At 39.3% G+C, this 17,504-nt stretch overlaps 1 protein-coding gene across 4 annotated transcripts in view; it reads left to right on the forward strand.

Moving 5' to 3' along the window:
• LMBRD2 (LMBR1 domain containing 2) overlaps nt 1-8,503 on the forward strand; it is a 32,390-nt gene extending 23,887 nt beyond the window's left edge. For all 4 annotated transcript variants that reach the window (XM_005527977.3, XM_014256979.2, XM_014256978.2 and 1 more), the window contains one exon: nt 2,169-8,503. In XM_005527977.3, coding sequence (XP_005528034.1) covers nt 2,169-2,229 — 61 coding nt within the window. In that variant the 3' untranslated portion in view covers nt 2,230-8,503. The remainder of the gene's footprint in view (nt 1-2,168) is intronic.
• The last annotated feature ends 9,001 nt before the right edge of the window (nt 8,504-17,504 follow it).

The raw sequence follows: 17,504 nt of genomic DNA on the forward strand, positions 1-17,504 counted from the left end.
AACTGGTGAATGACGTGCTTGTTAAGGAAACATCCCTGTGTGACCACTTGTGGTCACACTTTTGCCACCCTAGACTTTAACTGCTGGGACTGAAGCCCCTTCACCACAGGCAGCTCCAGTGACCCAAGGGGTCCCCCTTTCACAGCCTACTCACCCCAGTGTTGCAGTCAGAAAAGTCTCCTTTTCCAGCTCAACCACAGGTTTCCTGTGGTTGCTTGTGTGCAGTGACAGCATAACAGCTTGAATTTGTGCCTCCAGAGAGGAAACACAAACAAAAGAATCCCTGAGCTTTTACACCCTCACAGTCTGTGTGCACTGTTATCCAGGCTCTTCCAGATGAGCCCTTGACTCCTGCACGGTCTCCAGGTGTCCAGTTCCCCAGCTGGGCCAAAGGTCCCTGTGCCCTTCGTTAGTTGTTCATGGCACCTTGCCTGGGGCTCCGATTTCCTGCCATCCAGAGCACAACCTGCAGCTGCACACCGAGCTACCAGGTTTAAGTATATGCCTTAACAGACAGATGTACAATATAAGGTTTTCCCTAATTTCCTACAAAGCTCATCTGGAGAAAGCTCACTTGATTTCCTAGTATAAAATCCATTATGAAAAGGCTGCAGGAAAGAAAACTGAATGTTACAGGATCTGCTGCAGGAATACAGCTGGATATCAGATCTTGGAACTACTAAAGTAAATTAAAATCCGAACTTCCTGAACAGAGAGTACCAGACTGCACTGTGTAGCTCTGCCTGTAGTAGAGAATTTTGTGAATCTGTGGTTGTGACTGCAACACCAAATTACCTCAATTAGAGAGTACCTTGTGTGTCTGCTAAACTCTGCTCATATTTAAGAAACAAGCAATATATTGTATGGGGTTTTTTTGTGGGGGGTGGTTATGGTGTAGAACCACTAAATGACAAATAATATAAAATTCACATAAAAAAAACTTACCATTCATTGTTTTTTAGCTAAAACTAGCTTGCCCGATCAAAAAGAGTCACAAAAAGTCATTGTTTTAGTGGACTTTGATCTGTAATGTCAATAAAATATGCCAGCTCAGAAACAGGCAGAGAATACTGTTAAATGGGACTGCTAGGTTTCACAGGTAGATTCAGGCAACTGGTTTAGTCTCATGTCACCACATTTGAAAAGCTGGGGGTTTTTAAGCACAAAAGTTTAAAGAGGAACTAGCCTGAATTTCTGTCAGCAGTTGGCTTCTATGTAGTGTGAAAGGGATTGTCTTACTAAAAACAGCAGTATGCATATGTAATTATTCTGGAGCAAATACAGACTAAAAATACATAATGAAAATTTCAGGCACATTTCTCCAGGCATCTACTTGCTTTGCAAAGTGGAACATTCTAAACTTCTTCTTTAAAAAGAAAACCAGGAGCTTCAAAGCTTACTTGAGCTTTGCCTAGTAACCTTCATTTCATTTCATGGAAGTAATAAATCAGGAGCAATTGCATGTGGAATTTCATTTAATTTAGAAGTAGCTTATGTAACATTGGTTTTTACAACTAGAGCTCCTGCAGTAAATAGAAAGTTCTTGGACAGTAAGGGCAGTTAGGACACCCGGTTTTGGCTTTGTGTTTGTTCAGATTTTAGTAAATACTATAGCAAGGAGCTATATTGTGCTTATTTGTGCTTTTAAAATGTTTCTAAAATACATTTAAACAACAATTTGGTCAGACATTTGTCTTTTCCCACTAAGCAGGCAGATATTTGTTTTCATTATCTTTGATTTTTCTTCTAAGAAGTATTTCTTCTAAGAATACTCCATGAGGTATACTGTTAACACCCAAGCTATTTTATGGGTGCCATTGTTAGTTTGGTTTTATTGTGTTTTGGGTTTTTGTTCATTTGTTAAGTTGTTGGTGTGGTAGGGATTTTTAAAAAAAAGTCCTGTTCAACCAAAACATCCAACTTTTTTCCTTTGTTTTAGGAAACATAGTTCTTTAAGACTCCTACTATTCATATAACTGTTTCTCTTGGTCACATGAGGTTTAATTTCATGACTGTCAAATGCTCATGGAAACTAGTTCAGTAGAACATCAAAGCCTGTAATTCACTACAGTTAAGAAGTAAGATTGCAATGAGAGTTAGATGATTTCATAGGTCTTTATTTTTCTATTTCCTGTGACACTTTTTCACTTTCACAATTGATTCTGCAGGTACCAGCCTGGTGGAAGATACCTGTCAATGTCCCGAAGCAAAATATTTGACGATGTTTAAGCTTCTCAAAGCTAAAGAAAATTCAGTGGAAATCTAGCTCCTACTCGTTGCTTGGAAAATACTGTATTTGTGATATATCACTGAAGCATCAAAGACTCTTTTAAAAAAAAAAATGAAGGAACAACTCATTTGGAAATGCCACGTGTATGATAACTTCATCACCTGTGATAGGAATATGCTTCTGCTACTGTAGATACTGTTGTGCATCAGTGTGGGCTTTTGTGTCATGACCAAAAGGAGAAAACTATTTGAAGTTAATAGATGGTAAACTTGTAAATATATCTAGGACTCAACATGAACAGTGACACTCTAAGTTTGGGGAAGAGATTTGTTTGGAATTTTTTATTTTAAGCAATGCTGTGAGAGCATATTGATGCATCCAAAGTGCGGTTTTACCAATTACTATAATAAACACTTGCTATAATTTTTCTGTTTGGGCTTTATGCCTAGTCCAAAGTCTGCTGAAGAAAAATAAGGCTTCTTTTGCATTCAGTGGAATTTAAATCTGACCCTGTATAAGGAGAAATCAGAAAATACAAGTTCCAGTATTTAGAGGGCTTCAAAGGAGATGGTGACTCCCTTTTTTATAAAGAATTACATGGAAAATACAAGATTTCATGGGCACAAGTTACCCCATGTGAGATTCCAGTCGGACACAATTGGAAATTTTTGTACAATTAGAACAATCAGCCATTGAAATAATGTCTCCACAGAAGTGGTAGATTCCCCCAACACTGAACACTTAAAGTTTGACTGGGCAAGGTGCTAGGTTATCTTGTCTACACTATGCTTTTGCTAAGAAAAGGTGGACCATAAAATCATAGTCACAGAATGGCTTGGGTTAGAAAGAACCTTAAAGATCATCTAATCTCAATTCCTCTGCTGTGGGCAGTGACACCTTCTAGACCAGGTTGATCTGCCCTCCATCCAGCCTGGCCTTGAATACTCCCACAGATGGGGCATCCACAAGTTCTGTGTGGCAACCTGCACCTGTGCCTCACCATCCAGAGAGTAATGAATCCTTTAAAGTACTTAATCTAAATCTGTTCTCTCCCAATTTTCACCCATTTCCCTTTGTCCTATCACTACACCTCCTGATGAAGAGTCCCTCTCCAGCTTCCCTGTAGGCACCTTCAAGCACTGGAGGCACCTTCAAGCACTGGAAGGTTCCTGTAACGTCTCCATACAGCCTTCTCTTCACCAGGCTGAACAACCCCAACTTTCTCAGCCTGTCTTAATTGAGGAAGGTGCTCCAGTTCTCTCACCAACCTGGTGGCCTCTTCTGTGCTTGCTCCAGCAGGTCCCTGTCCCTCCTGTGCAGAGACCCCAGCTCTGGATGCTCCAGCTGGGTCTCAGCAGAGCAGAGCAGAGGGGCAGAATCCCCTCCCTCCCCTGCTGCCCACAGGGCTCTGGATGCAGCCCAGGACATGTTTCGCTCTCTGGGCTGTGAGTGCCATGGCCAGGGCATGTCGAACCTCTCACCCCCAAGCCCTTCTGGGTAGGGCTGCTCTCCATTTATTCTCTGCCCAGCATGTAAGCTGTGCTGGGATTGCAATGACGCAAGTGTAAGACCTTGCCCTTGCTTTGCACAGACCCAACTCTTAAGCCGTTCCAGATCCTTCTGCATGGCTTCCCTTCCCTCCAGTGTCAACTGCACCACACAGCTTCGTGTCAACTGATACTCCTTGAGGTTCCTTTCATTCTATAATTCCATGAAATTTTTGGCATAAATTTTGGAGTGATGTGTATTGGTCAAGAAAGGCTGTATTTTTTCTTTTCCAACATTATATTCAGATACAGAATTTTAGCATGTGTAAATAATTGAAAATCAATATGGACCTGAGTGTCACTGTCATATGAGCCTATGTGCAATAGCAAGAATACATTATTGAAGTTACAATGTCTGCTTAAGGTCTTTACAGATGTAATGATTCAAAATCTTGGCACACTAGTGTTTTTGTAACTGTAAAAAAAATATACTATGGAGTTAAATACTGAAATATGATACTTTGCACGCACCTCAGGCACGGCTTCAAACTATAGAGTATTTCTTTAAAAGAAGGGAAATATGACTATGTAATGGTAAACACTTTTAATATCCCAAATACCCTGGTTGCATTATGTATCAGTTTTTAAGGTGCCTGTATTTTGCAATAAGTTGTTGCAAAAAGAATAATACCTTGCCATTCAAAAATGCCAATTATTAACAGTGTAAAAAAGCTTCACATTAATTTCATTATTGTAGGCATATTTTAAAACTGTAGTTAGTTGAATGAATTTTCAAATGTAATCATAATGTAAAGATGTGGTCAAATTCATGATAACTGGTAATTTGAATAATTTGAAATGTTTCTTTTTTCCAGTTTGCCTGAATTCTTCACCACTTGGGAGCTTTCTTATGTGCTTATTGCAAAGTTATGTTGAAAACTGAAAGAGAATGTTTATATCGTAAATTCTTTATCATGCTTAAAAAACACATCCCTTAAAGCAGCTAGGAATGAGTTACTCTGAAAAGTAAGTTTTCATGAATGACATATTTTATTAATTTTTGAAAATAGTCTGTGTTTTCTCAAGTAATTGTTAATGGGGATCTAACTCTACCTCCTGTGATTTTAGTATATGTGTTCTAACAGTAGTGGTATTTGTAATACATTGATCTGCCTGTTTTGAAACACTGAATTGTTACTATGAAGGAGAAAAAAAAAACTTTATTTGTATAGAAATAATTATATTAATAAATTGGCAGACATACAATAGTTGTCAGTTTTGTTCTTAGGTGAATACAGTGAATGTCAGCCAAGCCCACAGGCATTCAAGCTCATGTAATTTCAAGATCACTGAAATTGAGGCCACTTTTTAGTTTGATTATTTTGTGTTTGTGAAAGCTTGCTCTAAATCTTAGGCTGGAATCTTTTCAGGGACTGGAAGGTGAGAAGGTGAGTCTCTTTTTATTCAGATATTTCTTTAGCAATTCTATGATAGCACCTATTTAATAATTTTTTTCACTAAGTAGTGCTATCCTGAATCCATCCTTATATGAAGGGTGTTGTATACATTCTTGGGTACCCATCCACATGTGTTCTTAGACTCTGTATTTCGGTTTTAAAGATTTATATCTCATATAATTATTCAGTGGTTTATTTATAAAAATCTTTGGCAGAAATAAAATTCAAATTCTTTGTTTAACTTTTGAGATGTCACTGCAAAGGGAACTAATTCAGGGCCAGTAGAAAAGCTATTAGAAGGAGTGACTGTTTTTCTGAAAATGTGTGAACTCACCTTTCCTAGTCCCTAGTAATTACACAGTAGGATTGAGCCTTCTTGGGGCCTGGTTTTTCCCCTTTCAGTGAAATGGCTGCAGACAGAATTTTCAGGGGAAACGTGGTCAAGATCTTATATATAACAGATAACTAGTCCCTGGTGCAGATTTCATTAAAATACAGTAATTCAAAGAGTTGACTGTATAAATTAATGGCAGTGGGATTTCAGATTCTTAACATAGACATTCTGAGCTCATTAAAGTGGGAATCCATTGACATTTTTGGTGTTGCAAGGGATTAAAGGAGAACCAGTGTCTGCTTTTTGAGCACTGAAAATCTCTAAAGAGTCTGTATTGTGCTTGACCTGGTGTCACATCCTCCCTGGATGCTGTTTGGTTAAACAAGGAGTTGATAAGTGAAGTCATATTTTATCCATAGTGTGCATTGCTGACCAGGAGTTATCCAGGCTCTAGTTACATGCAATTTATTGGCTAATTAATTTAAATTATGTTTTGAAAACTCATTATGGGTTCATATGACTGAATATGAAATACTTTCTATAAAGAAATATGGCATACAACTATAAAGAACAATATTTGCTGTTCATTTGAGCTAATTTCAAGCAAGTTTGGTTACTGCTAGTACAAATAATGCAGAACTTGGCTGGGGACTATGTCCCTAAGGGTTTATCCCACTCGAGAGAGCTGTGAATGCCCTGTCCCTGGAAACATTCAAACCCAGGCTGAACAGGGCTCTAAGTACCCAGATCTAGTTGAAGATGTACTGGCTGATTTCAGGAGGTTTGGACTAGGTGGCCTTCACAGATCCCTTCCAACCCAAACCATTCTGGGATTCCATCATACTTCTCAGATTCTGGCAACTCTTGATGGGTTCTTTCCTGCTACAGCATCAGTCCCATAGCACTACAGCTAAGTGAAGTTAAAAACTAGCTTTGATATGTTTAAGCAGTGACTACTGTAGGCTAACCATATTCCTGCATCACTTTTGATGCTCCAGATTAGGTGATTTTAAATACAATTCCCTTACAAACTGTGCTTATGGGAACTGAGTATCAATGTATTTTTCTGTCAGTGTATATACAGAGTCATATTTATTTGCTGCTAAAGAATTTCAGTTATGTATTTTTGTTATTTCACTTCCTGAATTGCTGAGCAGTTAGTGTACACATTTCACCATAATTTCTGAAGTTTTGTCTCCATCAGTAAACACCAAAAAAAAGCCCCAAAACACCAAAAATCCCACCCAAGAACAAACGTTTGAATGTCTTCCTCTCAAAGATTTAAATGAGTGAAAAGAATGTGTGCAAGCCACAATGAACTTCAAAAAACAATGTGAAAACAGTACCTAATAAGTGTTGGAGTTCTTAAAGTGTATCGATAGCAAAAAGTTGTAGTCAAAATTATTCCTAAAGCAAAAAGTTGTAGTCAAACTTATTCCTACTAGATTTGTAGTTCTCCTTTTTTTAAATACATATTTTGATATGCATATTAGGAAATAAGTCCCCTACTCAGCTAAAGAGGGGTGCATCTCTCACCTGTGAAGTGAGGATTTGTTTTTATGAGGGAAGGTAAAAGATATGTAACTTCTAATCTGTGTTCATAGTGAGACTTTGGGCAAATGACAACATAGCTTCTTATTTAACATGTTAAATAAGTAACGTGTGAAGAAAAAAAGAAACTTTATACTTCTATAAATTACACTACTGGAAGAATCATGGTATATAATCTGCCTTTATTTTGCAATCAAACACTTGTAGTCATTAATGGTATTAATAGGAATGGTGGAAAGCTGCTGTCTTCAATATTTGCTCGTGCTACTTTAAAATTTAACATGAACAATGATTTTTACATAGGAAGTATCAAAAAAGTATTACTATGATTTTCTATCATGGTAATTTGTATTTTATTAAATTTGTCTTGGAATACTGTAAATATTATGTGAAAAATATTACATTTTGTTTCGGTTTTTATTATTTCTTTAATTACTTGAAATCTGAGGGGCATTCATAATACCAAGTAGAGATCAGTTTATGAAGGAAAACTTTTTATGAGGCTTCTTAAAGAAATCTGACTGGTTCATTATAGACAAATAGGTGCATCTTAATCATAGCACTACTAAGGGGATATATTGTGTCCTAGCTTTTTAATTTTTTTTTTAAATTCAAAAAATTGTTACATTTTTCAGAACAGCTTAGTTGTGAATCTTGTAAACTTTCTGAAACTTTTACATTCCTTTTCCCTAATGGGCTCTGCAGGAATATGTACTGCTTCATGGCAGTCACCTAATACTAGCTGTGCCTCTAATTAAGTAGTCTAATCTGAAGCTGAGACACTCCTACACCATTTGATTGTTAGCAGAAATTCAGCATTTCTAGCAAAAGAAAAAATAAAGAAAAAAAAAAGGCACATTGAACTAGATTCCTTTTAAATACATTAATCGTTGTGTTTGATACTCTCTGTTTGGGTCAAATGGTAAGCCAAATCAGGTTTATTCTTTGTTTCTCTTAGAATGCATTGGAATGTAGTCCTTAGCATGCTTTTGTGAGCATGTGTGTGTTTTAGTGTGCAGTTTCTGTTATTTCCTCAGGATAATGTTATATTTGACATACTCCTGTGAACTAGTTGTTTCAGAGTGATACCTTAGCTGTCACTGTAGAAATTAATTATTTTCTACAGAAATACATTGTGTTTCTGTAGAAGTATCTGGAATATAAGGGAATTCATTTGTAAGTGTAGGTTTAGTAATTGACCTTCATTCTCCAGTGTATATCAAAATAGGCTGTAGGAGTGCTGCTTATGGATAGACTATCTTCTTTTGCCTTATGATACAAGTATGTGTGCATAACTATCTTGTTTTGAAATTCACTGAATTAAACATTTTTCTCTGTAGTGTTCTGAATTACTGTTGTACTGGATAATATTTTTGAAATGTGTGTTACAATATATATAGTCAAATACTTAAATTGGCATGAAATAAATAATTTCTGCAATACATTTTCCCTGGTTTATTTTAGATATTCATACTTCTCTGAGGTGTTTTTGAAAGTAGTCTTTTTTCCAGGTGAAAGCTACACTTTTATTAAAAGTATAACTTTCATACTTTAGAAGACAATCCAACCTTGTTTTGTTTATCATTTTGAATCTTCTTGAAGGCAGACTGAAAAGAGAAATTGTGAAGAATATTGCACACGTGGTGTTATGTCAGGGAAACCTGTGAGGACCCTGTGTGCTCCTGGGACTGAGTTAACACTGAGTATTTCATAAGGGCATAAGGTAGGACCCCTACATCTCTCCCTCTTTTCTGTGAGAACTCAAAAGTTCCTTTTAGTTCAGCCAGGCCACTCACCAGGTGAGAATAAAAGCAAGAGACTAATCCACTGCAGCTGTGAGGAGATGGGCACAGCAAAGGTATTGACTCTATCTCATCTTCTAAAATTTGCATATTTATTGCTTTTATCTTCCCCCATCCAAAAAAAAAAGGAAGAAGGGAAAGATATATTTTAATTTTTTTTTACTTTTTTGTATTTTGAATATTTTACTGTCTCTGTAAGTTGAGGGAGGTGATTCTGCCCTTCTGCTCTTCTCTGAAAAGACCCACCAGTGCCCCACTCAGCTCTGTGATCCCCAGCATAAGAAGGCCGTGGATCTGTTGGAGCAAGTCCGGAGGAGAGACACATAGATGATCAGGGGTCTGGAGCACCTCCCCTGTGAAGAAAGGCTGTGTGGAGTTTGTTCAGAGTGGAGAGGAGGAGGCTCGGGGGGAGATCTCAGTGCAGCTTTTCAATACTTTAGGGGGGTTTACAACTAAGATAGGGCCCACAAGCAATAGTGGTTTTAAACTGAAAGAGGGTGGATTGAAGCAAAATAAAAGGAAGTATTTTGCAATGAGAGTGGTGAGACACTGGCACAAGTTGCCCAGATAGGTGGTGGATGTTCGATCCCTTGTAACTTTCAGGATCAGGCTGGAAAGGGCTCTGAGTACTCTGGTCTAGCCGAAGATATTCACCACGTTTATTGCAATGAGTTTGGAACTAGATGACCTTTACATTCTTCCAACCCAAACTATTCTGTGATTCTGTGAGTGATCTGTGTAATTTTTTTTTCTGGAGGTGGTTTGAATAGGGAACTGAATCATTCTCCGGATGGCTAATCAGGCACACTCTTCCTCCAGAATTAGTGTGATAAGTTACTACTCTTAAATCTACCAATTTACCATCTATGCAATTCAGTTGATGGGAATTGTCCTTATTCAATAGGAACTTTCAGTTTTTTGTTGTCAGATGCTTATTTGCTCAGAGAGCAATATAAATGATGGTGTTTGGTTGTGGCTAATGAAACTACACTGAGTGTTTGGTGGATTCTTCTGAAATACCTGATGTATTTACATCTTCTGAAATGGCTGTCTGATTTGAATTCTGAACTGTGAAATTATCAGACTTGTGATAATGCAGAGTGCCGTGGTGCTTGTTCATCCTGGTCTCTGTTCTGCATGCTGTGATAAAGATCTATATTCTCTCCATAAACATCCTGTCTTTCACATCTTTTTCTGCATTGTTTCATTACACACCATTGCCTTCAGGATTTTTGAGAGCTTTATCAAAAAGCCAAAGTTGGTCAGGGCCCAACTGAGAGAGAAGACAGTTTCTCTTCCCTTCACGGGCAGCATGACCTGGACTGCAAAAAGAGATTCAGCTCATGAGTAGAGGTCAGGTATTGGAGTGATTTATGAATGTGGGCTGTGCACGAACACAAGAAAAGCTCTTGGGTTCCTCCCGCAGAAACATCTGGTTAAAGTATGTGTTTTGAGTTTCTCAGTCAACATGAAAGCAAGTTGCTGTGCTGTAACTGAGGCAGTGCCTAGGCACATCTATAGAAACCTGCTAAACCATTGAAATCTGAGTGAACATAGTTAAATAATCCACAGTAAAAAAAAAAATTTCCTTTAGGAAAGGTCATCTATTCTAAGTAAACTTCATAAAGGCCAGATACTGATGGGAATTTTCCTCATGTATTCTCTGTTCCTCTTTTCCCCCAGAGGCTGCTCTTCCCATAAGCATTTATACTCCTAAAACATCATGCTTTTTATTTTGGAAGATTTTGCTGGTTTTAAATCTGTGCTGAACAAGTGTGCCTGAGATAGCCCAAAAAATCACCAACAAGAGTATGATCAACATTCAGATTTAATATTAAACTACAAAGAACAACAAATTCATTGGTGAGATTCACTCTACTTTCAAAGAACAACTGAGGCACAACAAGAGAAAGCAAGCAACAGCAAAACCAATCAAAATCCAGGCAATCAAAACAGAAATTAATTGAAAACTAGCTAGGGGTGTGTGTGTTTGTGTGTAAAGACAGTGTAAACAAGGATGAAGAGGAATCAGACTATAGTTTAGCAACAGTAACTTAACAGTACTTCAGCTTAATTTTCACCTTAATTCATAGCTTAACTTTAATAATCTAACAGAGAAATCATTTAGCCTAAATTATAATTGTAACTGAAACTGCCTTTCAGATTTCCTATAGCATATGCGCAGAGGGTATGCACACGGACATAGTGCAAGATTAGGTAGCTGTGGAAAACTCTCCCTCAGAGTTCGGTGAAAATACTCCCTTTGTACCCTTCTACATCTCCCAGTGCGCCAAGGGTTGCACCTCGAGGAGTGAGGATATCGACCCAGGACACATTGTGGTTCAGTGATCCTCCAGCTGTAGCAAACCTGAGGATTTGCTGGCTCTGAGAAGCCCCTCAGGGGGACATTGCTGGTCACAGGCCTGCTGTGGTCCAGGAGAGCTCAAAGGGCCCTATTTTGGACCTCTGTTTTCAGGGTTGCAAGAGAGCAGGCTTTAGTCATAACAATGTTTCATCCTGGCCACAGTTTGGGTCCACACTTTCTTTGAAAGCGTGAGAATAGGAAAGTTATGCCGTTCAGGCCAGACAAATATTTTCCAAGGCTGGTCATGAGAAAAACTATCTTGTTAGGAGTTCCTGGGAGTAGGCAGTGTTTTTGATAATCTCAGGAAAAGCTGAGCCCAGGTGCTGTTTTCAAGAACAAGGCCTAACGAGCATTTCTCGTATCACACTGCAACCTGTAAAGAAACAGTGGGACGTGCACCACCACAAAAATCTGTGGGAATCATGAAGAAAACACTAAAAGTGGTGTATGACTCCCAACACATTTCATTGAGCAATCAACAGCTTTCAAGGCCAGGTTTCACAAACAGCTACCGGGTCTATTGCACGAGGCCCTTGGCAGCCAGTGTGGCATAGCACCGTTCCCTTCAGAAACAGCTTGTGTGTGGAAAGGAATGAGGCAAAGCCACCATGGGGCAGAGAGGCAGGACAAAGGAAGTGTGCTGAGAGGCAAAGTGAAGCACGGGAGAGTATTTGGAGCAGTGTTAGGAAGAGAGGTGTGAGTTCTGCCATCTCCTGAGGAGAGTTTATCACCTTTTGCTGCTCCCAGTCTCAGCATGTATTTTCTGAAGAAAAACTGATAGCAACATCCTGATGGCTGGTAACTTTGACTACAGAGGAGCAAAAAAAGCCTCATTTGGGCCCAGTACTGCGCCACTACCTTGTAGCTTTTATGTCTCCTTTCTGGTTCTAAATCCAAGCACAGTTCATGGCTTTAAGTTAGGGTTATCCTGACACAGAGAAATTGAGGAAGTGATTTGGGAGAGTGTGAGCAGGCATTGTGCAATTCAGAGCACCAAAATAAAATACTTGTGGTTTTGCCTCTCAGACAATTCAGTGGTGGATTGGGAAGACACAGGCACTGGGAGTCAGGCCTTCTGAACTAATGCTTAGAAGGGCTTCACAGATCACCGGAAACTTGTTTTGTCTGACCAATAGACATTGCAGAGACTGTAGTTAAAGAAGACTGATGGGTTAGCTGTGAAGCAGTAGCCAAGCAAGGGTAGAACAGCAGGACTAAGATCTGCAGGCTCAGGGGAGCAAGTGGCTGGTCAGGGTCTGTCCCAGATACCCACAGAGGTGGAGGCCCTCTGCATGAGGGGATGACAGCATGAATTGTGGTGAGTGTACCCCTTTTGTTGGTTCTGAGTGATTTGGAATGAATTTAGAACTAGAAATAAATAAAAACCTTAAAAACACTTCCAGAAAACGGGATAAACTTGTTTCCTGTTGAAACGCTGCTGAAATATAATCAGATATTCAATCACAATTTACTGGGAACAATAACACTAATGAGCTCTAGGAATTGCCAGGAGCCATAATTACTAATGAGCTGTAAGAAGTAACAAGCTTGATTCTACTGTCATTGAAGAGTCAGCAGCTGTAATGCTTTGTCAGCAGCAGTAGCAAACCATGTCTCATGTGGTTATTTCTCTGGGAACTGTTAATGGGCTTTACTGAGCTCATTAGTATATTTGAACAAAGAACAAATATTAAACCAGATAGATAAATAGATTAGCTATAGATTCTATCCATTGGAGCCCATAGCTTGTTGATCCTTCAAAGGGATCCAAGCTGTAATTTTCAGTGTGGCAATTTGAGCTTATCTACCACAGGACAAGATGACACTTCATTTACTTTGGAGTAGATATGCTGATAAATACTCAACTAGTATCCCTCCAGAAAAGTATGTTCAGAAACAAGACTGACAATAGCTAGCCCAATGTCACAATGAGGAAATTTGAGCTTTTTTTTCTTTTTTTTTTGCTCTGAAACCTTTTAGCACTTGCAGAGAACAATAAAATATCACAGTCTGCAAAATTATTCTTGTGTTCCAACAGTACACTGTTAGATTCAAAAGTTGTTTCCTTGGATGCTAACACTCAAGATATTTTTAATTTCTCTGTTACTTTAAAATCAAGAACTCCAACACTCTCTGCTATCTTCCACCTTGGTTTCTGCCAAAAAGTCAGGAAGAGTATCACAACAACTCTTAACCAATGCAGAGTCAAGTTTCTGTTTGACTTGATTTTTCTTCCTTTGGCAACATTTTCAAACTTGTGTTTCTGACTTTCTGGTGACAGAAAGTGATCCTAGAAAGACGCAAAAAATTTTTCTTCACACGGCTTCAGAAGTCCACAGCTAAGTAAGGATGAACTACAGAGACACGAGACACAAGACACACTAGTGTTCATCCCAGCTTGTGGTTTGCTTGCAGTAGGGCACTCTGCTACAGCACACACCTTAATTTTCTACAGCAGAGCAGGAAGGATTTAGAAACATCACCTATGTTATGCTAAACTTCTCCTTCAAGGAACTGAGGTCTTTGTGCATAATAGTGGTATGCCAGTCGATTCATAAAACTGAGGTAAGTGCTGAACTTCTATCTGTAATTGAAGAAAAGCAAGACTCTTTAACTGGGTTCTATTGCTTTTGTACATTTTAATTGCTACTTTCTTGTCAAATCTATAAATCGTGAATTATTTAAATTTTAATAGTTTAGAAGTTAATGAAGTTCGCTTACTCTTCAATTAATCCTTTTGAAAAGAATAATTATAAATAACCTTGAAGAATAGAAAATATCCCTTATTCCTGTTACCACTTCAATGCAATTCAATCAAATGTAAGATTACATTTCTTTCAGAGCATGCCTGCTTAAGCAGGAGCACGTACCTTTGTGTCAGCAGCCTCTTGGTCAGCTGCATGTGTGATTGTCCCTCCCAAATGCTGCCACTTCCCATCCCACACCAGCACACACTCTTTTGGACTGCTTGCTGCTTTCCTTGCAACAGGAAATTGTGGGCTGCTTTCCAGCAGACCACAGTTTAGGTAAGTATCATTGTGTTTGAAATAACTTTGGTATTCATGTGAGGCAAAGTCCTGCCTTCCAGAAAACCATGGACAGCCTTCAAAAACTACACAACAGATGGTGCAGATGATGAAGATCTATTTCAATATCTGTGTATGTGTACAGCCAGTATGTGTCCACATCAGCCTCTCAGTGAGAAACTTTTTGAATATTTTACAAGACAGCTCCAAACTCACTAAACCCCTGAGCTCAGTGTAGTGATCCTTTCATCTTCCTCATCAAGTGAAGAACCCCTTTTCAGAGCAGTCTCCACAAGATTTGGGCAGGACTAGAGCAGAATTTTTCAAGAGGACCTCCTTCCTCTTCCTTGCAACAGTGAAGGGCTGAACTCTTAGCATGGGCAGAAAGAGATCTGGGGGTTTGGATCTGAGCTGTGACATTTCACAATTCCCATGTCAGGAACCATTAACACATTGTCCCTTTTCAGGAAACTTCTAGGAAAGTCCCTAGGCTAGACAGTCAATGAATTAAGTGCTTTGTAAACTTTGAAAAAGAAGCCTCATAACATCCAAGGTTTGCTCCAGTGTGTTCCCTGACTTCTGAGTTAAACACTAAGGCAGGGGACTGATGCCTTATCCATTCAATCTACAGAAGATTTCTCACACTGATGACCAGGGATGTGCCAAGCAAAAATGCAAAACCTTGAGAGAAAACATTACAGTACACAAGGAAGAGATGTGCTGCCATTTGTGCTTCCTTTTCTTTCCACTTGCCTCAGTTTGGGTAGCAGGTGTAAACTGAAAAGTTGGTGATAGATAAAAAAATTACACTGACCTGGATTTCATACCTAGACATATTTTGTATTTAATTCAAAGTACAGGATCTAGGGATATACCTGGACTTGAAACTGCAGGACTTAACTCCCTGAATGTGTTTATCTATAATCTGTTTTATCTGGCTGCATTAGCTTTGACTAGGAATAACATGGTAAAGAATTGGATGTGCATGGGGAAGGGAGAGAGAACTTCCACCTAATGATTTTTGCAGCTTTACTTCATTATTTGAAGTCTGTTATTTAAAAAGCCACAGTCTGGGACTGTGAGGAATGAAGAAGGGCTTTGCAGATAACTCAAGCTGCTTAAGGAACTGTATACAGAAATGATAAAGACAGAGTACCTGCCCTCCACAAACCTGTCAGTTTGCTTCTGACAAGCACTTTTTTATATACAGCATTGCAGTCTTGGCCATCACCATACTTAGGACCTTGCTAGGGAGTCAATTACTCCTATTTTAACTCCCATGATAGTTCCAGTATTTTCAAGTGGGAGACATTTTAATATACTGCCTTTAACTTAGCCTTCATTTCCCTTTCCTGTGGATTCTTCAGAGGCTAAAATTAATCTTTTCTTCACAAACAAGGAAGAGATAACGTATGCTTTTTCACCACTTCGGGGTAAAAGAAGGCAAAGACTTCACAGTTTGTCCTGATTTGAATCACTTTTGCAACAACGTCGGTCAGAGAAGAGGTCAGGCACCAGACTTCTCAGAAAGACCCACTGCCTGGGGGCAAGCTGCTGAGTCCTCATCCTCCCACTTTACCCACTTTGTCCCTAACTAAGAAAAAAAGCACAGTTTTGTGCCATGTTATGACAAATCCTCCAAGATAAGGTTAGACCTCCTGATTTTCCAAAGATCCAGAGCCCTCTGGTTTTTTTTAGATGAGGTCTGGTTCCTAACAGGCAACAAGGGAGTATGTGACAGTGCAGTTAGGAGTATTTACTTGACATTTGTGCCAAAGCACTACTGAAAGCAGCTAAAGCCACCTTCTTTCTTGATGCTGAATACCCTTTTGGTGCTGGCAGGACAGGGCTGTGCCAGGACAGTGCAGGCAGGGAGCCATGCCAGCAGAAAAGCTGGACTCCCACACTGGAGTTTCTGCTCGGAGGAGCCTCTTACATTCCAGGAAGCTGCACATCATGGACTGCAGCACAGCACTGCAGCCTCTGTCCTTGGCAGAGACAACTGGTGGTGGACTGAATGTGCCACTCCTAGAGCTTATGTAATATTTATAGTATAATTAGAATTAGCATTTGTCTTGTAATATTCTATTCTAAGAAGTGTTTTGTTACTTTTTGTGAGTTGTTTTTTTGGTTTTGGGTGGGTATTTAAGTTTGTGGTTTTTTTCTTCTTGGCATCATCGAAATAGCCATCTTTGGTGGCATGCGGGTGGTATGACTGTTTGTATAGAAACTTGTGAGGTTCCATCCATCAGAAGATAGCAACTTCCCCCTGCAGATAACAAACATGCCAGATTATGCAATTTCTGAGTAGATAATGTTAGCAAATTCTTGTCAGCATTATCTGGCCTTAAATGCAGGAATGGTGTATCAGAAACATGGCAGTAGTTGTAGTCTGGTTTCTTGTTCACGTCTGAACTAAATTTTTCACTAGTATGAATCCATTTGAGACAATATGACTATTTTTTTATTATTATTTTTAAAGGATAAGCCTTCAGAGAAAGTAGTTTACAATCACATAAATGCTGACTTGTGGCAGTATCCTAGAATTGTGTCCTAGTAGCTGTTTGTGGTTTGTGCTGTGGCAGGATTTCCATGAACATCCCCATGAACAGTGTCTGTAATGGAGATGCACAAGAAGATACAGAGCAAGAACATTCACATGTGGGAAGGGCTAGGGACTGGGTGACTAACTTTAGGGAGCAATAGTTAGGCACTTAAATTCTGTTGACTCAGGCCTAAATATGCAAATTAAATGCTGCACTTCTAAAATCAGCAGGAACTTTGCTAGGAAGTGGACTGGTGTAATATATGTTGAACCACAGCAGAGTCTGTAACATGTTGTAACTGGGTAAATGGAGTTTGCAACATTTGGGGAATCCTGCTACCATTTCTGCAGCAGGGTGCCTACTCCTCTGCATTTCCCTGTTTGATACCCTCTGCAGCATGTTCCTGTAGAATCTGTGCCACTGTCCAATGCTCCTTTGTCCCTTCCCACACAAGCCATGCAGGTTTCTACTGCTCTGTACAAGGTGAATGACAGCCTGGGAGCAATGTTCTCCTGCTCCTGGTGGCACATTCCCCCAGCCTGCTACTAGACAAAAGCACCTGGATTGTAAAAGAAAGCCTTGGGTGCATTTGGGGGAATTTAACATAGATTTTGTTGTTCCCAGCACTTGCTAAACTAGAGGTCAGACAGAAGCTTTCTGGCTGGTGTGCAAGAAGGAATAAGTCACATGTGTTCCCTCACAGGTT

Source organism: Pseudopodoces humilis, chromosome 4 (genome assembly GCF_049639895.1).
Source record: "Pseudopodoces humilis isolate 2021_Gansu_Grassland_sample_001 chromosome 4, ASM4963989v1, whole genome shotgun sequence".
Lineage (NCBI taxonomy): Eukaryota > Metazoa > Chordata > Aves > Passeriformes > Paridae > Pseudopodoces > Pseudopodoces humilis.